This window comes from Salmo salar, chromosome ssa29 (genome assembly GCF_905237065.1).
Source record: "Salmo salar chromosome ssa29, Ssal_v3.1, whole genome shotgun sequence".
Taxonomy (NCBI): domain Eukaryota; kingdom Metazoa; phylum Chordata; class Actinopteri; order Salmoniformes; family Salmonidae; genus Salmo; species Salmo salar.
The window spans coordinates 14,695,246-14,718,250 of NC_059470.1; the positions used below are offsets into that span (position 1 = coordinate 14,695,246).

General features: G+C 42.4%; 1 protein-coding gene across 8 annotated transcripts; it reads left to right on the plus strand.

Annotated features, from left to right (window-relative positions):
• The first annotated feature begins 359 nt into the window (after window positions 1-359).
• On the plus strand, window positions 360-22,567 carry LOC106590197 (eukaryotic translation initiation factor 4 gamma 3). 8 transcript variants are annotated; one of them, XM_045710607.1, is made up of 18 exons: window positions 360-544; window positions 2,526-2,733; window positions 2,962-3,051; window positions 3,226-3,459; window positions 3,632-3,781; window positions 4,054-4,290; window positions 4,492-4,596; window positions 4,830-5,081; window positions 5,490-5,585; window positions 12,495-12,719; window positions 17,081-17,192; window positions 17,430-17,453; window positions 19,615-19,664; window positions 19,808-20,041; window positions 21,265-21,390; window positions 21,649-21,885; window positions 21,972-22,076; window positions 22,260-22,567. In XM_045710607.1, the coding sequence occupies exons 3-18, from the start codon at window positions 2,965-2,967 to the stop codon at window positions 22,293-22,295; spliced, it is 2,310 nt and encodes a 769-aa protein (XP_045566563.1). In that variant the 5' UTR covers window positions 360-544; window positions 2,526-2,733; window positions 2,962-2,964; the 3' UTR covers window positions 22,296-22,567. The 8 variants fall into 8 exon arrangements, 7 of the variants coding, with proteins under 7 accessions (XP_045566563.1, XP_045566566.1, XP_045566569.1 ...); XM_045710610.1 differs by lacking the exon at window positions 360-544 and having other exon boundaries at window positions 1,865-2,733; window positions 19,811-20,041; XM_045710613.1 differs by lacking the exon at window positions 360-544 and having other exon boundaries at window positions 1,865-2,733; window positions 3,238-3,459.
• The last annotated feature ends 438 nt before the right edge of the window (window positions 22,568-23,005 follow it).

A 23,005-nucleotide genomic window follows, 5' to 3' on the forward strand; every position in this document is an offset into this window, starting at 1 on the left:
TATTGCGCATCTCCGCTGCTTTTTCCAGATAGTCCTCTGTGGAGTGGCATATATTGTGCAGTCTGAAAAACTGGCTTCTTGGAAGTCCTCTTTTTAATTGCTCAGGGTGGAAGCTGTCCCCCTGTAATAGAGTATTTCTGTCAATTTCTTTTCTATACAGAGTTGTAAACAGGGTTCCAGTCGATTTCTCAGTCCACATATCAAGGTAATGAACACGTTTAGTGTCACATTCAATAGTGAATTTGAGATTGGGGTCCATGTCATTGAGTAATGTCATTCGATGCGTGGAACGGATGTGGGTGGGGCTAGGTCTACATAAGGGTGCTAATTTAAAAAACTCACGAAAGGAGATAGTATTGAGACGAGGGTCATGACGTGTCGAGAAAGAAGGGGAAAATGGAGTCCCTAGAGAAAGCAAGAACAAGATGGGTGTCAGGAATGGAGCAGCAGTATTATCATAAGAAGACGTGTACTTGGAACACAGCGGAGGAATGGAGGGAAAAAGAGAGGGAGAAGAGCCCTAAGAGAGAGAGGGAAAAAGAGGGTGAGCATGAGTCGGATAAAAATGATGGAAAAAAAGAAGAATGGTAGAAGGTGTAAGCAGAGGGAGCTGAAGACAGGAGGAGAAAGGGAAGTGAATGAGGGTGAAGTATCAGAGGTGGTAGGTGCGGTAAAGTTAGCGGAGACCGAGAAATGTACTGAGGATCAGGATGAAGAAGAGTCTGTGACAGTAGGGGTGAAGTTTATGGGAAAAGTGGACTCTTGCCTTTTGGCTGATCCATTTGTGGTTTCACAGTGGGTGAAAAAAGAGTTGGGTCATGTGGAATCGGTGAGGGTAACTAGAAGTGGTCTAGTGATAATTGTTTGTGTTTCTGTTGGGCAGAGGAAGAATGCGCTCAAAGTAAAATGAATGGGGGTAAGAAAAGTGAATTGTTTTGTTCTCAAGAAAAGGGCACCAATGAAAGGCGTGTTAACCGGGGTGGCAGTAGATATAAAAGTTGCCTAGCTGAGGGCAAAGATTTCCGGTGTATGTGATGCTCGTCATTTGTTGCGACGCGGACAGGGTGGTGAGAGTTGGGAAACAGAAGATTCATTGTCTGTTCTTTTGCGTTTTGAAGTTGAGTCTTTGTCTGACAAAGTGAAGTTAGGATATATAAGTTACGAGCGTATGTGCCGAATACATTAAAATGTTACAGTTGTCAAGCTTATGGACATGTGGCAGCAGTGTGTATAAGGGAGGGTCCAAGGTGTGAGAAATGTGCAGAAGTGCATGAGACAAGGGAATGTGTAGTATTGGAGAAAGTAGTGGAATGTGTTAATTGTAGGGGTGCCCATGGAGCTGGGGATCAGAAATGTCCCGTGCGAGAGAGGCAGGTTGAGGTTTCCAGGGTTACAGTAGTGCAGAAGTTGCCATATGCTGAGGCGTTGAAGAAAGTAGAGGAAGATGGGTTAAGGGGGAGGAGTGGTGAGAGTAGTAGAGATATACCTGTATAGAGGGATAGGCCAAAAGGTGATATAAGTTTCAGTAAAATGGGATTTTTAGCATTTATAGCAATGGTTATTAATTGTACTGCAGGGATGGATTGGAAGTCTCAGACAATTGAGGTTGTGGTGGCAGTTGCAGAGAGGTATTTGGGTGTGCGAGACTTGACAGCAGAAGAGTTACAGGGTGTGTTAAGTGGTGATGTCCCATCCTTTCAGGATGATGGCATGAGGTAGGAATACATTAAATGTAATGGAGTTGTACTCCAGTCTAGTAGGTGGCGGTAATGCAACAAATTGGATGCCAACCACCGTTAAACCTCATAGAAGAAGAAGAAACTCACAAAAGCTCTGACGAAGGCCGTGAGACCGATACGTAAGCTCAAATCGGTCACATACACATGGTTAGCGGATGTTATTGTGAGTGTAGCGAAATGCTTAATAAAGAGCAGTGATACTATCAAGAACAGTGTGCGGGTTCCTCCTTTTTTCACTGTTTCCAAAACTAAAATATGTTACGAACAGAGTGGACAAAGTTTTTTTTTACTTTACCCTTTGCCAACGTTACTAAAATGTTGTTTAGAAGGAGTGCAATGACGAATTGAGTTACTGTACACGTTCACTTCCGAGTCGTTTACTAACGGCAATACGCAAATATATACTAGAACGCGCCAATAGGCTCTCGCTAGCTCGTGCTTGGCTCTGCCCACCTCGTTGTTTGTTTTCCCCACTGAGAGTCATTTGCTCACATTGGAAACTACAGGCGGTGGTCTATATTGTGCTACGCTAGCAGTACAAGAAACAAAACCAACAACTGCGCTGTAGTAGTACAGTAACGTTTTTTATTACAATGCACCGGAAATAGTGACTCAACTACTGTGGCTCAAACGATTGATATTTTGAATCAGAAAAAATTAAGTTGTCTAATCTGTGTGGGTTTACTGAATCCGGTGAGAATTCCCTGTGGACAGAGTTACTGCGAATTATGTATTGGTAACTGGGATCAGGATGACCAAAGTAATCCTTACCACATATGCTTCCAGTGCAGAGAGACCTACACCCCAAGACCTGTACTGGACACAAACACCAAGTTTGATGAAATTGAAAAAATAAAGAAGACTGGATTGCAAACTGATGACACTGGATCTGGAAACATAGTCATATACTCCAAGTCAAATACTGAGGAAACATACTGAGGAAATACTCAGCAAACATATCCTGAGAAATCAGCACCTGTTTAGCAAGAAAACGGTATGGATAATAACATCTGCAGTGACTAAACTACATGGAGTATCATTGAATGTGGCACAGTATGAAATTAGCCTACTGTATATTGTTGAGTGAATTAAACAGGCCCCTCCCATCTACCAGAGAGGGCAGACACATTTCTATTTATCACAATATAACATTCAGGAAGAGTGTATAATGTTGTAATACCACGGTAGTATTGCCTCAGTAACAGTGCATGTTTGTCCACAGAAGATGAGTGGGACCAAGAAGACATGCAAACAAGAAACCCAGTCATCAGCTCCCTCTTCCAGTGGACAGGCTGTGGAAAAACAGGACTTGGTAAGTCCAGAGTTTGTATGTACACAGTAGGTACATGTGTGTTCAGTGATACCCTCCTGATTAAATTGTTGGTGATATCATACTTCCCCCTAATTGTTTCTCTGACCTCCTTACCCTCTTTAACTTTGATGTCTATGTCACTGCCTCACCTGTCCCCCAATTTATAACTTGATGAAGGAGTTTCAGGATCCAGAGCCAGAGAAGACACAGGAACTGTATGCTCAAATGGATTACATCCTGGATAGGGTAAATCAAAACAACTTCCAGCAATCGATGAAGGCAATTACTGAGTTCACCATTAACACAGAGGCCAGACTGAAGGGCATCATTCACCTCAAATATGAGAGGGCCCTGGCACAACCTACCAGGTCTGCGACCTATGCCAACATCTGCCGCTGCCTCATGGGGGTAAGTCTGCATCTATACAATTCTCCGTCTGTTTTTATTTTGTCTGTCTCTCAGAGGTGATTGCTATTTTTTGTCAAATGCCAGGGACCACACACCAAGAACAGCAGGAAATCATACATATTATGCTTTTAACCTGAGTTTTTTTCTCCCTTCTGCATATCCTCCTCCTCAGCTTAAAGTACCCACCGCTGCCAAACCAGGAGTGACAGTAAATTTCCGCAAGCTGTTTCTGAACCGAGTCCAAACAAACTTTGAGAACATGGCGAGAAACAGTTGCGAAATCTTCCGGCAAAAACAGGAGATGGTGGATGCCATTACCAAGGTAGCACATCCATCCCTTCAGACACACTGTCGACTACATTATAGACCAACATTTTGAAACATGTTTTTGAGATATTCTAATCTGATCTAAATGATATTCATTCCTCTGTATGATTTTAATGCTTTGATGTGTGATTGATTATGTTGTCCTAACTGTGCATTGGTAATATATTGTGGTGCTATTCCCTTCAATTGATAATTGGAACACGGTTTGTTATCTAACTAGTAACAATTTGTATAGTTTAACTTGTTAACTTTCCTGATTCCTTCCAGGTGGAGGAGCGCCAGCGAGTGTGGGAGGAGCTGGAGGAGGCCAAGACCAAGGAGCAGAGGCAGTCGCTAGGCAATATCAAGTTAATGTGTGAGTTGTTCAAGTTGAAGATGCTGACTGAGCACGTCATGCACGACGTCATCGTAAGGCTGCTGAAGAACCAACATGATAACTCTCTGGAGGGTCTCTGCACATTACTCTACACCATCGGCAAGGACTTGGACATGGAGAAGGCCAGGGTACAGCATTTTGTCTGTCCATCCATCCGTCTGTTTGTTTTTGAACAAAATAAAAACATTTTATTTTTTATCCATGACAGCAAAATCAATGGCATTGCATCAATGGCATTTTTATTCCACATTTTGGGATTGATCAATCCAATAGATTCAGATCTATAAATCAGTCAACTACATTCACCTGGCCTGTCTATACTTCCACAGCCCAGAATGGATCAGTACTACAAGATGATTGTGAAGATTATGAAGAATAGGACAACCTCCCCCAGAATCACAAGCATGCTGCAGGATGTGCTGGACCACCGAAAGGTATGGCCATTTATTCGTCTACCTCTTTAAACACCCGTATCTAACCTATTAGTTGTTTCATTTTCTTGTTCTATGCTATTAAACCCATAGTATGTAGTTTATATGCATCAATTGTAGGAATTACAGTTCTATCAATTCTATAGTATTACAGATTATTGCATTGCCAAAATGTAATGTTTTAGATAAGTGATGTAATGTTTCTGTTGTGTGTGTGTGTGTATTTTTCTCTCTAGAAAGAAACGGCCCAGCTTGGTAAGTTGGTGGAAAAGATGGAGAAGACCGGGCTGCAAGCTGACAATGATGCTGAGAAATACACTCGACCTGGAGACACAGAACCTGTTTTGCGTCCTCACTATAAGTCATTAGCCATGAAGAATCAGAAGCTGGTCAGCACATCTATACCACTACAGGAGAACACATGTCCCCATCATGATGATAAGCCGAAAGCTGAAGACTCAGCTGCTGCTCAGGGGGCTACCAAAAAGGTATGGATGGGATACCATTATAGGCTTAGTATAAGAGGTACATAGATATGTGGCAGGCTGTTAATTGAAATGCATTCATGACTACCTCATGAAGCTGGTTGAGAGAATGCCAAAAGTGTGCAAAGCTGTCATCAAGGCAAAGGGTGGCTACTTTGAAGATTCTCAAATATAAAATATATTTTGATTTGTTTAACACTTTTTTGGTTACTACATGATTCCATGTATGTTATTTCATAGTTTTGATGTCTTCACTATTATTCAACATTTTAGAAAATAGTAAAAATTAAGAAAAACACTGGAATGAGTAGGTGTGTCCAAACTTTTGACTGGTACTGTATCTATCAGAAAGGGTTGTGTTTTGATCCATTGTGTGATGTCAATTACAACTGTCTGTATGTTTGTCCACAGAAAAAGGTGAATGTGCAGTTGAAGACATGCCAACAGATAATCCAGGAGAGAGAGGAGGAACTACAGAAACTGAGACAGGAAGTGGAGTCTCTAAAGGTGCGACATTAGTTGACTGATGGAGTCATGGGTAACTGCACACATGGAGTGTGTCTGAAAGTGGTCGTGTCAACAGAAGTGGGAGGATCAACAGAAGTGGTTGTATGGAAAGCGAATCATCTAATTGGGCAGATTTGTAGCCACTCAAGACCATTTTGCGTGGCTGATTGGGCTGCACGATGAGTCGATTGTTGACAACTGTAGCATTTTAGCTAAGCTTAAACCTTTTCCTAACCTTAACCTCATTCTCCTAACCTGCCACGTTAATTATTCTAACCTGCCACGCATTTTAGCTAACCCTAACCCTTTTCCTAACCTTAACCTCATTCTCCCAACCTGACACTTGAATTCTCCTAATCTGCTACGTTAGTTCTCTTCACCTGCTATGTAAACATTAAGCTGGTCTAATTGATAGTGGAGCACTAATGTTAGACCCATTACAGTTGATCCTCACTTCTTTTGCAACACCCACTTTCAGAAACACTCCCGAGTATGCAGTCACCCACACCATGTGATGAGCTGTTTTAGGGCTCGTCTGTGGGTGAATCTCAATTGTGTTTGCTTTTTTTATTTGCATTTATTTTGGGTAACCAACATACAGTGCATTCGGAAAGTATTCAGACCTCTTGACATTTTCCACTTTTTGTTACGTTACAACCTTTTTCCGCTCATCAATCTACACACAATACCCTATAATGACAAAGCAAAAACCGTTTAAAAAAACAACAACATTTTTGGTAATTTATAAAAAAGTAAACTGGAAATATCAAACCCTTTACTCAGTACTTTGTTGAAGCACCTTTGGAAGCGATTACAGCCTCAAGTCTTCTTGGGTATCATGCTACAAGCTTGGCACACCTGTATTTGGGGAGTTTCTCCCATTCTTCTCTGCAGATCCACTCAAGTGCTGTCAGGTTGGATAGGGAGCGTCACTGCACAGCTATTTTCAGGTCTCTCCAGAGATGTTCGATCAGGTTCAAGACTGGGCTCTGGCTGGGTCACACAAGGACATTCAGAGACTTGTCCCGAAGCCACTCCTGCGTTATCTTGGCTGTGTGCTTAGGGTCATTGTCCTGTTGGAAGGTGAACCTTCACCCCAGTCTGAGGTCCTGACCGCACTGGATCAGATTTTCATCAAGGATCTCGCTGTACTTTGCTCCATTCATCTATCCCTCGATCCTGACTAGTCTCCCAGTTCCTGCCACTGAAAAACATCCCCACAGCATGATGCTGCCACTCCCATGTTTCACCGTAGGGATGGTGCCAGGTTTCCTCCAGACGTGACACTTTGTATTCAGGTCAAAGAGTTAAATCTTGGTTTCATCAGACCAGAGAATCTTGCTTCTCACTGTCAGAGTCCTTTAGGTGCCTTTTGGCAAACTCCAAATGGGCTGTCATGTGCCTTTTACTGAGGAGTGGCTTCCATCTGGCAACTCTACCAGGCCTTATTGGTGGAATGCTGCAGAGATGATTGTCCTTCTGGAAGGTTCTCCCATCTCCACAGAGGAACTCTGGAGCTCCGTCAGTGACCATCATGTTCTTGGTCACCTCCCTGACCAAGGCCCTTCTCCCCCGATTGCTCAGTTTGGCCGGGCAGCCAGCTCTAGGAAGAGTGTTGGTGATTTCAAACTTCTTCCATTTAAGAATGATGAAGGCCACTGTGTTCTTGGGGACTTTCAATGCTTCAGAAATTATTTGGTACCCTTCCCCAGATCTGTGCCTTGACACAATCCAGTCTCGGCACTCTATGGACAATTCTTTCGACCTCATGACTTGATTTTTGCTCTGACATGCGCTGTTAAATGTGGGATCATATATAGACAGGTGTGTCCCTTTCCAAATCATGACCAATCAATTGAATTTACCACAGGTGGAATCCAATCAAGTTGTAGAAACATCTCAAGGATGATCTATGGAAACAGGAAGCACCTGAGCTCAATTTCGAGTCTCATAGCAAAGGGTCTGAATACTTATGTAAATAAGGTATTTCTGGTTGAATTTTTTAAAATAAAAATCTAATTTGTAAGTTGCTCTGGATAAGAGCGTCTGCTAAATGACGTAAATGTAATGAAAATGCAATTTGCAAAAAATGTAAAACCTTTTTTCGCTTTGTCATTATGGGGTATTGTGTGTAGATTAATGAGAAGAAAAAAATATTTCATTTATTTTAGAATAAGGCTTTAACGTATCAATGTGGGAAAAGTCAAGGGATCTGAATACTTTCCGAATGTACTGTATACAACAAAATGTACAATGTGGACCCAGAGGGTATCTCTTAAAAGTATTAATTAAAAACGCTTTTTCCAAAATTACAAGCAACCATAAATACATTCATTTATTTTGACATCCTAGAAAGTGGCACTATTTTCTGCACTTTTCTCTGACATTAATTAAGAATCAACCATATTCATTTCACATTTCGACCTTAAAAAAACAATCAAATCAAACTTATTGTCACGTGCGCCGAATACAACATGTGTAGACCTTACCATGAAATGCAGTTCAATAAGAGTTAAGAAAGTGTTTACCAAATAAACTAAAGTAAAAAATAATAAAAAGTAACACAATAAAATAACAATAACGAAGCTATATACAGGGGGTACCGGTACCGAGTCAATGTGCGGGGATACAGGTTAGTCGAGGTAATTTGTACATGTAGGTAGAGGTGAAGTGACTATGCATAGATAATAAACAGCGAGTAGCAGCAGTGTACAAAACAAATGCAGGGGACTGGCAGGCGATTCTTGCCGCGACCGGCTGGCGGGCGTCTCTGGCCGCGACCCTGGCCGCGCCCGGCTGGCGGACGACCCTGGCCACTCTGGCAGATCCGGCACGGCGGGCCACTCTGGCAGATCCGGCACGGCGGGCCACTCTGGCAGATCCGGCACGGCGGGCCGCTCTGGCAGATCCGGGCAGGCGGGCCGCTCTGGCGGATCCGGAACGGCGGGCCGCTCTGGCGGCTCTGGGCAGGCGGGCCGCTCTGGCGGCTCCGGGCAGACGGGCGGCTCCGGGCAGACGGGCCGCTCTGGCGGCTCCGGGCAGACGGGCGGCTCTGGCGGCTCCTGACTGGCGGGCGGCTCTGACGGCTCCTGACTGGCGGGCGGCTCTGACGGCTCCTGACTGGCGGGCGGCTCTGACGGCTCCTGACTGGCGGGCGGCTCTGGCGGCTCCTTACTGGCGGGCGGCTCTGGCGGCTCCTGACTGCCGGGCGGCTCTGGCGGCTCCTGACTGCCGGGCGGCTCTGGCGACTCCTGACTGGCTGGCGGCTCTGGCGGCACCAGACTGGCGAGGCTGGGCTGACGCACTAGATGCCTGATGCGTGGGGCTGGTACTGGACCTGCCAGCCTGGAGACACGCACCTCAAGGCTCGTGCGTGTAGCGGGAAACACTGGACCGTAGAGGCGCACTGGCGGTCTTGAGCGCAGGACTGGCATCACCCCTACTGGCTGGATGCCCACTTTCCCCTGGCACATGCGGGGCGCTGGTACTGCGCGTACTGGCCTGAAAATGCTCGGCCTCGCCACCGTACCCATCACCCCAAAGCACGGGACCTGTCCAGTTCGTCTTTGCCTAAAAAGGGTACGGGGAGCTGGCCTGGGGCTCCATCTTCGCCCCGCCAAACTGCCCTTGTGCCCCCCCAATTTTTTTTATTGGGGCTGCCTCTCGGGCTCCCTTACCAGCCGTGTTCCCCGGTCCTCGCCAGATATCCTCCGCTGCTTGGTCCTGGTATGGTGGGTAGTTCTGTCACACTTGTCGTCGTAGAGAGAAAGGGACCAATGCGCAGCGGGTTTCGTGCTCAACATATTTATTTATAAAATAATGCGAACACCACGGAAGAAAACAATAAACAAACTAACGACATGAAACAGTGAAAGCAGGCTCAACAAAAAGCAGTGCTCTCAAACAACTACCCACGAAAAACAAAGACAAACACACCCTACTATATAGGACTCCCAATCAAAGGCAACTCAACACACCTGCCTTCAATTGAGAGTCCAACCCCAATCAACTAGACATAGAAACACAGACATAGACCAGTGACAAACCCCATAATACATACATCAACTACCCTCTGCCACGTCCTGACCAAACTACAATAACCAAATATACTCTATACTGGTCAGGACGTGACACCATTTGATTAATTGTTCAGAAATCTTATGGCTTGGGGGTGGAAGCTGTTCATTCTATTCATTGCACATCATACCTATCATTCAAATAAATACACCTGACCAGCAGTAGGGAGCACAAGGGGCAGTGGAGTGGTTCATCTTACTTAGACAACCTTGTCCAAAGGAAAACCTTTGCCTGCTTTTTAAAGCAATTTTCTACTTTTTTCTTTGCTTGATCTTCAACGGGAGGCTATTTCATAGACAAATGCCTGTATAGAAAAACCTTCTCATTGCAGTACTATTTAATATTGGTATTTTACAAGACATAACACTAGCACTGGTATTTTAACTGTGCTGGTTATAGACCATATCAATGTATTTTTTTTTTATATAAGCCATCCTCCTGTAACTCCTGTACCCCTATGTGGGTCCTAGGGGGGACATTAAGCATATACCTGATAACATTATTTTGCATGACCTGCATTCCACCTTTTCAGCTTTTTTGATAGCCCACTAGCGGTTTCTTAACTTTGATGTTAACATATCTAGTGTTATGATATAAACATTTACATTTTTTGAAATAATTTTAGCAGCAATCAGTTCTCCAGAAAGGGATTGATTTAGGGACATACCAAGATAAGTTACACTTGTTTTACATTCAATCTCCTTGCCTGCACAGTTTACCTTTATCTTGTCAGCCCAAAGCAATCTACGTTTTGTTCCACACAAAATCGATTCAGTTTTTCCCAAATGTAGCGACAATTTGTGGTTAGTCAACTAATCTCTAACAAATTGCAATTCCTTACTCAGGGTCTCCTCTATGTAAACTGTATCTTTCCCTGATACCAGTATGGCTGAGTCATCAGCGTAAAGCATGAGTTTGCACTTTACTATATCTGACATATCATTGACGTACAGTACCAGTCAGACGTTTAGACACACCTACTCATTCAAGGGTTTTTCTGTATTTTTACTATTTTCTATATTGTAGTATAATAGTGAAGACATCAAAACTATGAAATAACACATATGTAATCATGTAGTAACCAAAAAGTGTTAAATATAAGAGGCAGCTCTATCCTTTAGCTCAGTGAGGATGCTGCCTGTATTCCATGGCTTCTGGTTGGGATATGTGCGTATAGTCACTGTGGGGGGGAGGTCGTCCATGCATTTATTAATGAAGCTGGTGACCGATGTGGTAAACACCTCAATGTTATCAAATAAATCCCGGAACATATTCCAGTATGTGCTAGCAAAACAGTCCTGTAGCTTAGCATCCACTTCATCGGACCACTACCGTATTGAGCATGTCACTGGTACTTCCTTTTTGAGTTTTCGCTTGTAAGCAGGAATCAGGAGGATGCAGTTATGATCAGATTTGCTAAATGGAGGGTGAGGGAGAGCCTTGTATTTGTTTCTGTGTGTGGAGTAAAGGTGATCAAAGATGAGTTTTGTCACCTCTAGTTGCACAGGTGAAATGCTGGTAAAAGTGAGCTGAAACGGATTTCAGTTTCCCTGCATTAAAATCACCAGCGACCGGGGGACCCGAGGCACCGCACAATTGGCCCAGCGTCATCTGGGTTAGGGGAGGGTTTGGCCAGATGGAATGCCCTTGTCCCATCGCTCTCTAGCGACTCCTTGTGGTGGCCGTGCGCGTGCACACTGACTTTGGTTGCCAGATGTACAGTGTTTTCTCCGACACATTGGTGCAGCTGGCTTCCGGGTTAAGCGAGCAGTGTGTCAAGAAGCAGTGTGGCTTGGCGGGGTCTTATTTCGGAGGACGCATGGCTCTCTCGACCTTCGCCTATCCTGAGTCCGTACGGGTGTTGCAGCGATGGGACAAGACAGTAACTATCAAATGGATGTTATGAAATTGGGGAGAAAAAGGGGTAAGAAGTACCAATAATAAATGCAAAAATCACCGGCCACAAGAAGCACTGCTTCTGGATGTGCATTTTCTTGTTTGCTTATTGCCCTATACAGCTTGTTGAGTGCGGTCTTAGTGCCAGCATTGGTTTGTGGTGGTAAATAGACAGCTACGAGGTATGCAACTTAGAGGAGCAAAAACTAGAGACTTCCTCAACAATAGAGCTCACGCACCAGTTGCTGTTAACAAAGAGACACACCCCTATCCCCTAGTCTTACCCGAGGCTGCCGTCCTGTCTAGATGATGCATGGAGAAACCCACGAGATATATATTATCCATGTCCTTGTTCAGCCAAGACTCCGAGAAACATAGGATATTACAGTTCTTTCTGTCTCGTTGAAAGGATAGTCTCGAACGGAGTTCATCCAGTTTGTTCTCCAGTGACTGCACATTTGCCATCAGAACAGAGGGAAATGGCAGTCTATTTGTTCGCCGACGTCTCATTAGCATGCCGCCTCGCCTGTCTCTTTTTAGCCGCTGCTTCCTCTTTCAAGTCCCAGGGATTAGGGCCTGGTACAAAGTAAGAAGAACGTCTAGAGCTGCTGACTCGTTGAAGTAGAAATCTTCGTCCAAATTGAGGTTAGTGATCGATGTTCTGATCTCCAGAAGTCGTTTTCGATCATAGGAAATTATGGCGGAGACATTATGTAACATAAAGTTAAGATCAGCATTAAAAAACACAAAATAGCAGTATTTGTCAGGAGCCCGTAAAACGTCAGCTATCCACCGCAGCCCATCAATCATGACAGGGAGTATGCAAGTCAATACTTTGGGAGAAGTGTGGAGAATTCGGGACGCAGACAATGCTTACCAAAGTTTCTGAGCAAAATGTGTCACCAGACACCTCTTTCTCTCTCTGTCTTTTGATAGTGCTTATCACAGGCTACAATGGAGGGCAGTGAGAGGTTCTTCACCAAGCTGATTGAGACAAGGTGCTCAGAGGTGAGAGAGGTGATCCAAGCTAAAGAGAAGGAGATGGTGAGTGAGGCTGAGGGACTCCTACAAACACTGGAGCAGGAGCTTGATGAGCTGAAGAGGACCGAAACAGAGGGTAGACAGCTTCCACACATAGAGGTCTACCCCCATTTCCTACAGGTAAAATCAATAGCGCTCGAATAAAGTGCTACAGATGTTTACAATAACATTTTAAGAGTGTAAAGTTTGAACACTGACATTTAGAACGGGAAAGGTTTGGATCAGTTTTGAACAAAGGTATTTATTTTCTCTCTATTTGTCAGTCAATATCATTCAGCACTTATAGACAATATATATATATATATATATATATATATATATATATATATATATATATATATAGACAACTTCAGCTGGGGATAAAGACCCATTTGGGAATACAGGAATACTTAACCCTATATCATCATTTACACTAGACCTCTTGTTTTGGATTGTAAAACACAACCTGGAAAAGGAAATCAGAATGTTGAAATGGTTTGCGTTTGATTCAAAATTTAAACCAGGTATCTACGATAAAACATTTAAGGAATGTGCTGAGAGAGGCATGACAGCATTGTGTGCAATTGTAGAGGATGTACAACTCTGTTTTTATTTCAAGGAGAAATATGGGATGGAAAACCAAGGTTTCTTCAGATACTTACAGTTAATGGACTATTTTGAAAAAGAGAAAAAAAAATGACAGAACCTTCTTTCAAACCAAATATGACTATCCATGTTATTCGAAATGCATATCAACAGGCAATGTCCAAGACAACCTCTTCACTGTGTCATGGCCTGATAGACTCAACTCGTTATTTTAAAGCAAAATGGGAAAAGGAACTGAATATAGACATCTCAGAGGAAGACTGGGACAATATATCCAGTTCCCAACATACAGTGCATTCAGAAAGTATTCAGACCCCTTGACTTTCCACGTTTTGTTACATTACAGCCTTATACTAAAATTGATTACTGTTTTTTCCCTCATCAATCTACACACAATACCCCATAATGACAAAGCGAAAACAGGTTTTTATGCATTTTTGCAAATGTATTAAACATAAAAATCAGATCACATTTACATAACTATTCAGACCCTTTACTCAGTACTTTGTTGAAGCACCTGTAGCAGCGATTACAGCCTCGAGTCTTCTTGGGTATGATGCTACAAGCTTGACACACCTGTATTTGGGGAGTTTCTCCCATTCTTCTCGAAAGATCCCCTCAAGCTCTGTCAGGCTGGATGGGGAGCGTCGCTGCACAGCAATTTTTAGGTCTCTCCTTTGATGTTAGATCGGGTTCAAGTCCGGGCTATGGCTGGGCCACTCAAGGACATTCAGAGACGTGTCCCGAAGCCACTCATGCATTGTCTTGGCTGTGTGCTTAGGGTTGTTGTCCTGTTGGAAGGTGAACCTTCACCCCAGTCTGAGGTCCTGGGTGCTCTGGAGCAGGTTTTCATCAAGGATCTCTCTGTACTTTGCTCTGTTAAGCTTTCCCTCGGTTCTGACTAGTCTCCCAGTCCCTGCCTCTGAAAAACATTCCAACAGCATGATGCTGCCACCACCATGGTTCACCATAGGGATGGTGCCAGGTTTCCAGACGTGACACTTGGCATTCAGGCCAAAGAGTTAAATCTTGGTTTCATCAGAACAGAGAATCTTGTTTCGCATGGTCTGAGAGTCCTTTAGGTGCCTTTTGACAAACTCCAAGTGGGCTATCATGTGCCTTTTACTGAGGAGTGGCTTCAGTCTGGCCACTACCATAAAGGCCTGATTGGTGCAGAGATGGTTATCCTTCTGGAATGCTCTCATCTCCACAGAGTAACTCTGGAGCTCTGTCAGTGACCATCGGGTTCTTGGTCACCTTCCTGACCAAGGCCCTTCTCTCCCGATTGGTCCATTTGACCGGGCGGCCAGCTCTAGGAAGAGTCTTGGTGGTTCTTAACCTGTTGGGGCTAGGGGGCAGTATTTGCACGGCCGGATAAAAAACGTACCCGATTTAATCTGGTTACTACTCCTGCCCAGTAACTAGAATATGCATATAATTATTGGCTTTGGATAGAAAACAACCTAAAGTTTCTAAAACTGTTTGAATGGTGTCTGTGAGTATAACAGAACTCATTTGGCAGGCCAAAACCTGAGAAGATTCCTTACAGGAAGTGGCCTGTGTGACAATTTCTTGCCCTCCTTGATCATCTCTAACAATTACAGGGGATCTCTGGCATGACGTGACACTTCCTACGGCTCCCATGGGCTCTCAGAAGGCGGGAAAAAGCTGAACGATGTAATTCCATCCCCAGGCTGAAACACATTAGCGCGTTTGGCAAGTGCTCTATCAGAGGGCCATTAGACTGAGGCTCGTGCATGAGGGGATAGCATGCTTTTACTTTCACTCTCTTTGTAATAAAAAAACGATTTCCCGGTTGGAATATTATTGCTTTTTTACGAGAAAAATTGCATAAAAATTGATTTTAAACAGCGGTTGACATGCTTCGAAGTACGGTAATGGAATATTTAGAATTTTTTTGTCACGAAATGCGCCATGCTCGTCACCCTTATTTACCCTTTCGGATAGTGTCTTGAACGCACGAACAAAACGCCGCTATTTGGATATAACAATGGATGATTTGGGACCAAACCAACATTTGTTATTGAAGTAGAAGTCCTGGGAGTGCATTCTGACGAAGAACAGCAAAGGTAATAACATTTTTCTTATAGTAAATCTGACTTTGGTGAGTGCTAAACTTGCTGGGTGTCTAAATAGCTAGCCCTGTGATGCCGGGCTATCTACTTAGAATATTGCAAAATGTGCTTTCACCGAAAAGCTATTTTAAAATCGGACATATCGAGTGCATAGAGGAGTTCTGTATCTATAATTCTTAAAATAATTGTTTTGTTTTTTGTGAACGTTTATCGTGAATAATTTAGTAAATTCACCGGCAGTGTTCGGTCGGAATGCTAGTCACATGCTAATGTAAAAAGCTGGTTTTTGATATAAATATGAACTTGATTGAACAAAACATGCATGTATTGTATAACATAATGTCCTAGGGTTGTCATCTGATGAAGATCATCAAAGGTTAGTGCTGCATTTAGCTGTGGTTTGGGTTTATGTGACATTATATGCTAGCTTGAAAAATGGAATGTCTGATTATTTCTGGCTGGGTACTCTGCTGACATAATCTAATGTTTTGCTTTCGTTGTAAAGCCTTTTTGAAATCGGACAGTGTGGTTAGATTAACGAGAGTCTTGTATTTAAAATGGTGTAAAATAGTCATATGTTTGAAAAATTGCATTTTTGAGGTATTTGAATATCGCGCCACGGGATTACACTGGCTGTTGAGTAGGTGGGACGCAAGCGTCCCACCTAGCCCATAGAGGTTAACTTCTTCCATTTAAGAATGATGAAGGCCACTGTGTTCTTGGGGACCTTCAATGCTGCAGCCATTTTTTGTATTCTTCCCCCGACACAATCCTGTCTCGGAGCTCTATGATTATTTTCTTCGACCTCATGGCTTGGTTTTTTCGCTGACATGCACTGTCAACTGTCGGACCTTATATAGACAGGTGTGTCCCTTTCCAAATCATGTCCAATCAATTGATTTCACCAAAGGTGGACTCCAATCAGGTTGTACAAACATCTAAAGGTTGATCAATGGAAACAGGATGCACCTGAGCTCAATTTCGAGTCTCATAGCAAAGGGTCTGAATATTTGCTAAGAAAAAATGTAACCTGTTTTTGCCTTGTCATTATGGGGTATTGTGTGTAGATTGAAGATTTGTATTAATTTAATCCATTTTAGAATAAGGCTATACCGTAAGAAAATGTGGAAAAAGAAAGGGCTCTGAATACTTTCTGAATGCACTGTACTTCTTCAAACTCAAGAACATGGAGAGTTCTGTTGGAGAAACAACTTGTTTTTTTTTTGCCCTCCTAGAATCAAAAGTCAACAGCTAACTATACAACAGCCATGCTGGCAGCTGTGTGGCTATGTGGATGCCAACCACACCCATTTGTTTTGTCCCAGAGAATGTGATGGGCAGTCACAAATACTTGTTAAAAGTCACCTTGCTGCAAGTAAAAAAGCCATTACCAGGAACTGATATAAAGTAAAAGCCCCAAAATGATAATCCAAGATATCTTTAATATGGAAAGCTTGACATACATATACCTTAAGACTCCAAAATCCTTTATTCGAAAGTAACTGGGAGAAATGGATATTATTCACAAACCAGGAAGACTTGATTCATTAATATCTTGTGAACCTTTAGTTTATTGTTTTGTTTGTTTTTATCTGTTTTTGCTGAACTTTTTTGAAAAGGTATTATAAATATATATTTAAAAAATAATATAGTACACTTCTATCTCTGCTCACTACATATAACTATTTATATGAACACCTTATATGTTGACTTTTACAATGTTGCGGTGTATTAAGACGTTTTTCTGAAATGGATTTGTGGTATGTCTGATGTCCTGCATGTTTCCTTGTTTGTTTGTAGAAATTGCCCAGCATCACTGAGGCTTTTGAAGAAGTGATGACATGTGCCTCTGAAATGCAACAGCAATTTGAAGATTCCTCCAAGTTGCAATTTCTGGAGTTTTCTAAATCAGGTGCTTATTTTAGGTCTGAAAAATTCCAGTAATTTTCCTAACATGCCCAGATTTTCCAGAAATCCTGGTTAGAGGAATTTAGATTCCCTGCTTATTCCCTCCTTATACAGGGAATCTTCCAACCTGGGAATATTGGTTAAATTACTGGGATTGTTGCAACCCAAGGCCTACTATTTCTGTGCACAAGCCAAATTCCTTCATACATGAACACTTTTTTTTCTCTATTTCTTTCAACAGTTGAAGAAAGTCTGGGACCATACAGTAAGTACCCAGCTAGCACAACGTTCTGAGAACCATATGTTTCTTAGAGCTTGTTGAGTGTGTGGTTGTCCTACGGTTATTTTGCATACAACCTTCCCACAACGTTCTGGGAATGGTGCCGATTGCCCAACTAGCACATCATGTTCTGAAAACCATATATTTCTTTGGTGGGAATTTCAGTACTTCAGCTTAACATTTCCTACAGGTTTCCTCATGGTTCTATTTCAAATAATGTTCTCAAATTGTTCAGAGAATGTTTTAAGAAACAACGTTTTTCTGTGGGAATTTCAGTAGTTCATGATAAAGTTTTCTACAGGTTTTTTCAATGTTCTATTTAAAGTCATGTTCTCAGAACATTAAGAAAACTTTCTATAAAAAACACAAGAAAACATTACCGTAATTTCCGGACTATAAGCCGTAACTTTTTTCCCACGCTTTGAACCTCGCGGCTTAAACAATGACGCGGCTAATATATGGATTTTTCCCGCTTTCAAATTTTTTCCCCCACAAAAAAACACATTCTGTGACGTGCTCAGTTTTTTGGCGGCATAAAGCTTTCATTAGACCAATGAAATTGCCGAACGGGTTAAGGTCAAACAACTTTTTTGTTTACTGTTTAGATTAAATCTAGTGCTCTCAAACTTCCCATCATTCTGATTACGGTAGTCATTTTGTCACCCTCATCATGGCAAAGACACGGAGAAATGCATATGATGCTGTCACGTCCTGACCAGTAATAGGGGTTATTTGTTATTATAGTTTGGTCGGACGTGGCAGGGGGTGTTTGTTTTATATGGTTCGGGGTGTGTGTGTATGTAGAGGGGTGTTGGATTTATGTGTTCCGGGGTTTTTGGTTTATGTTCTTGTTTTGTATTCTAGGGTTTCTATGTTGTGTATTTCTTTGTTGGCCTGGTGTGGCTCTCTATCAGGAACAGCTGTACATCGTTGTTTCTGATTGAGAGTCATACTTAGGGAGCCTGTTTTCCACCTGTCCCTTTGTGGGAGATTGTTTTTGCACTGCTGTTAGTATAGCCTGCGAAACTGTTGTACTGTCGTTCTTTGTTTATAGTTTTTTCGTGTTCACTTATAAATAAAATAATGATGAGCACGCAACCCGCTGCGCCTTGGTCTCTAACCTACGACAACCGTGACAGATGCAGCTTTCAAGTTGAAGGCGATTGATCTGGCTGTTGGGAAAGGAAATAGAGCTGCTGCACGGGAGCTTGGTCTTAATGAGTCGATGACAAGCCGTGTTTCGTTAAAGCCTATTTATTTTTGTTACAAGCCGTGTTTCGTTAAAGCCTATTTATTTTTGTTACAAGCCGTGTTTTGTTAAAGCCTGTGTAAAGTTCATTTGTTTCAATGTACCGGTAGGCACCTGCGGCTTATAGACATGTGCGGCTTATTTATGTTAAAAAAAAAAAATGCTAATTCAGTGGGTGCGGCTTATATTCAGGTGCGCTCAATAGTCCGGAAATTACGGTAGTAATGTTTAAAAAAGGTTCTAAGAATTGTATTTAAAAACATATATATCCTATCATGTTAAGTGTGTTCTTGTGTGTTGGCCGCACCCACTAATTGGCCACACCTGATTTTAATGAGTGATAGCTCCGTGATGGCACTGTGGACTAATTCCATGGATAGACTATAGAAGATCATAGGTTCAAGTCTCACTGACGGCATGCCACAATTAAAAATAAATGTGTTTGCATGATTAAAGCTTAAGCAAAATAATGTCCATGTGTCCTATCTGTGCTTGGAATTAAAATCAGTTAAATTAAACTAGCAGTGTTGAAACATTCTCAGAACGTTATTTAATGACCTATAATTTTAGTTCTCAGAATGTTAATACCACCTCCCAGGAAAACTTTCAGGGAAACATAGTAAAACGCTCTCAGAACCTCCCTGAAACATTCATGTGTGTTCCCTGAACAGGCTACGTTTTCACTTCCATTCAATACTTATGACTTAGTTTCCAGAACCAATGGGAAACCAAAAACGTACGTTCCCACAACTTCCAAGGAACCAAATGTGCTAGTTGGGTAGTACCATCACAGCACAATTACTGGCATAAAGTAAAGGACCTAACATACAGGACTGACATACAACCTCCTCTTTCATCTTGTTTTCATTTCCTCTCTCTCTCTCTTCTCTCTCTCAGCTATCAGTTCTCTTAGCACTAGCAGACAGGCAGTGGAAGAAAAGGACTTGGTAAGATCTGGTCAGATTAATATGTACATGTGTATACGCTCCTGGTTGAATATCGATGGAGATAATATCTGTTGCTGATGCTGCCCCTTTATTATTTAACTCTGCTTACTCCCCCTTCTGCCCCCTTAACTTATTACATGAAGCAGGACTTTGTGGACCTAGAGACAGTGAAGACAGAGGAAATGTATGAACAAATGGATAACATCCTGACCAGCCTGACTGCCAAGAACTTCCATCAGTCGATGAAGGTAGTGAGTGCATTCACCATTGACACAGAAGACAAACTCAAGGGCATCATTGGCTCTATATATGAGAGGGCCATCTTAAACCCTACCAGCGCTGAGGTCTATGCCAAGGTGTGCCACCAACTCAAGGGGGTACGTATGCATCTGTACAAGTCTCCATGTGTGTATTTGTGTTTGCCTGTCATCAACAGCTGTGTATTGTTTTTAATATGATTTTACCAACTCTTAGGGCAACATACACTGAGTGTAGAAAACATTAGGAACACTCTTTCCATGACATAGACTGACCTGGTAAAAGCTACAATCCGTTATTAATGTACTTGTTAAATCCACTTCAATCAGTGGAGATGAAGGGGAGGGAAGGATTTTTAAGCCTTGAGACAATTGAGATGTGAATTGTGTATGTGTGCCATTCAGAGGGTGAATGGCCAAGAAAAAAAATGTAAATGCTTTTGAATGGGATATGGTAGTAGGTGCCAGGCGAATGTGTCAAGAACTGCAACGCTGCTGGGTTTTTCACGCTCAACTGTTTCCTGTGTGTATTGAGAATAGTCCACCACCCAATGGACATCCAGCCAATTTGACACAACTGTGGGAAGCATTGGAGTCAACATTTTCAAGTATTGTGGTGGCAACATGTTATGGGTATGCTTGTCACCAGCAGCGACTGGGGAGTTTGTCAAGATCAAAATACATTTGAAAGGTTTAAGGAAAACCCGCCGTAGTCTTCTAAAAACTTAAACCCTGGGATAGAGTTCCTTTTTAGCGGGACAGTTAAGCACATTTTAATGCAAAAAAACACACCAAACTGGCTTTCCAATATGTATTGAGTGTTTCTGAGTGGTACAGTATCAACCCCCTGACCTAAATCTGCGTGAAAAATCATAGCCAAGGTTTGAATATTGCTGTCTATCAATGATTCTCAACCAAATTTACTGAGCTTAAGCAATTTTGACTAAAAACAATGCCCTAAGAGTTATGCAATGTCGGTAGAATCTTATTCAAAATGATTCACAGCTGTAATGACTGCAAAAGGTGCTTCCACCAAGTATTAGGCTAACTCTGCGGTGTGAAGACATACGCAATCAATATGTCTTCACATTACAATTTCTATTAGATTTTAAACCCTTTTGTTATTTGAAGGCAGCAAAATGTGAAGACTGTGTGCAAGGGGTGTAGACCTTCACTAGTGACTGTATATATAACAAATAAGTATCCAATACACTAATGTAATAGTGGTCAACGTTCAGAATCTAATCCGAACTAATTAAAATCTAACTCTCTCTGTCTCTCTCGCTCCAAAATCGGATAACCCGTCAATGAGTTTTTGTCTCCTACATATCCTGCCCTTTCAGCTCAAAATACCTGGAGTGACAGTAAATTTCCACAAGCTGTTGCTGAACCAATGCCAGAAGGGCTTCGAGAAGGATAATAGTAAGATCTTAAAAGAAAAACAGAGGGAACTCGACACCACCACTGAGGTAGCACATCATACAGCAACATTTTATCAATGAGATGTCAAAATCCACATTACATAAACTTAATTTCTCTTTATAATGCCTTATTCTTTATAAACAATTGTAATTGATTAAGTTTCCCTTAACTTTACATTGATAATACATTCAAGTATTCCCTTCAACGGATCATTGTAACGCTTGTAACAACTTGTACCTTGTTTAGTAAAATGCAATTTGTATTAGGACAAGGCAGGCTGAACAGGCATCCCGGTTTCCTTCCAGGAGGAGGACCGCCAGCGACTGAGGGAGGAGCTGGAGGAGGCTAAGGCAGAGGGGCAGCGAGAGTTGCTAGGCAACATCACATTCATCTGCCAGTTGTTCAAGTTGAAGATGATGACCGAGGGCCTCATAGACTACTGCATCGTAAAGCTAATAAAGGATGGGGATGATGATTCGCTAGAGGGTCTGTGCACAATACTCTTCACCATTGGCAAGGACTTGGACTTTGAGAAGAACCAGGTCTGTCTGTCTGTATAGATTTATTGATGTGCGTCTTTTGTTTGTCAGTCAACAGCATTCAATTTAGCCTGTCTATACATCCACAGCCCAGAATGGATGAACACTACACACAGATTAATCTGATAAAGGAGAGAAGGAGGACCTCCCCCAGAATCCGCTATATGCTTCAAGATGTGCTGGACCACAGAATGGTATGACCAGCTATCCCACAACCTCCACTACCTGTTATGTTGGTTCTGTCTTTTGTTGTCTGTCTGTCTCTCTTTCTCCCCCTCCCTCTCTCTCACCTATCCTCTAATCTTAAAGCACTGATATTAGATTCTTGTTCAAGTCTGATGTAATGTTTCACTCATGGTTCCACTTTCTCTCTCCAGCTCCATTTGTACAAGGGCCAAAAGGAAGACCGTTGAAGACCAGGACCATGTGTTTTTCCAATTCCTCTGTCCTGTGTCTGTGTTCTTTTGTCCATCTTAATCTTTTTTCTTTTTATTGGCCAGTCTGAGATATGGATTTTTCTTTGCAACTCTGCCTAGAATGCCAGCATCCCTGAGTTGCCTCTTCACTGTTGATGTTGAGACTGGTGTTTTGCGGGTACTATTTATTGAAGCTGCCAGTTGAGGACTTGTGAGGCGTCTGTTTCTCAAACTAGACACTCTAATGTACTTGTCCTCTTGCTCAGTTGTGCACCGGGGCCTCCCACTCCTCTTTCTATTCTGGTTAGAGCCAGTTTGCGCTGTTCTGTGAAGGGAGTAGAACACAGCGTTGTACAAGATCTTCAGTTTCTTAGCAATTTCTCGCATGGAATAGCCTTCCATTTCTCAGAACAAGAATAGACTGACTAGTTTCAGAAGAAAGTTCTTTGTTTCTGGCCATATTGAGCCTGTAATCGAATGCTCATGCTCCAGATACTCAACTAGTCTAAAGAAGGCCAGTTTTATTGCTTCTTTAATCAGAACCACAGTCTTCAGCTGTGCTAACGTAATTGCAAAAGGGTTTTCTAATGATCAATTAGCCTTTTAAAATTATAAACTTGGATTAGCTAACACAACGTGCCAATGTAACACAGGAGTGATGGTTGCTGATAATGGGCCTCTGTACGCCTATGAAGAAATTCCATAAA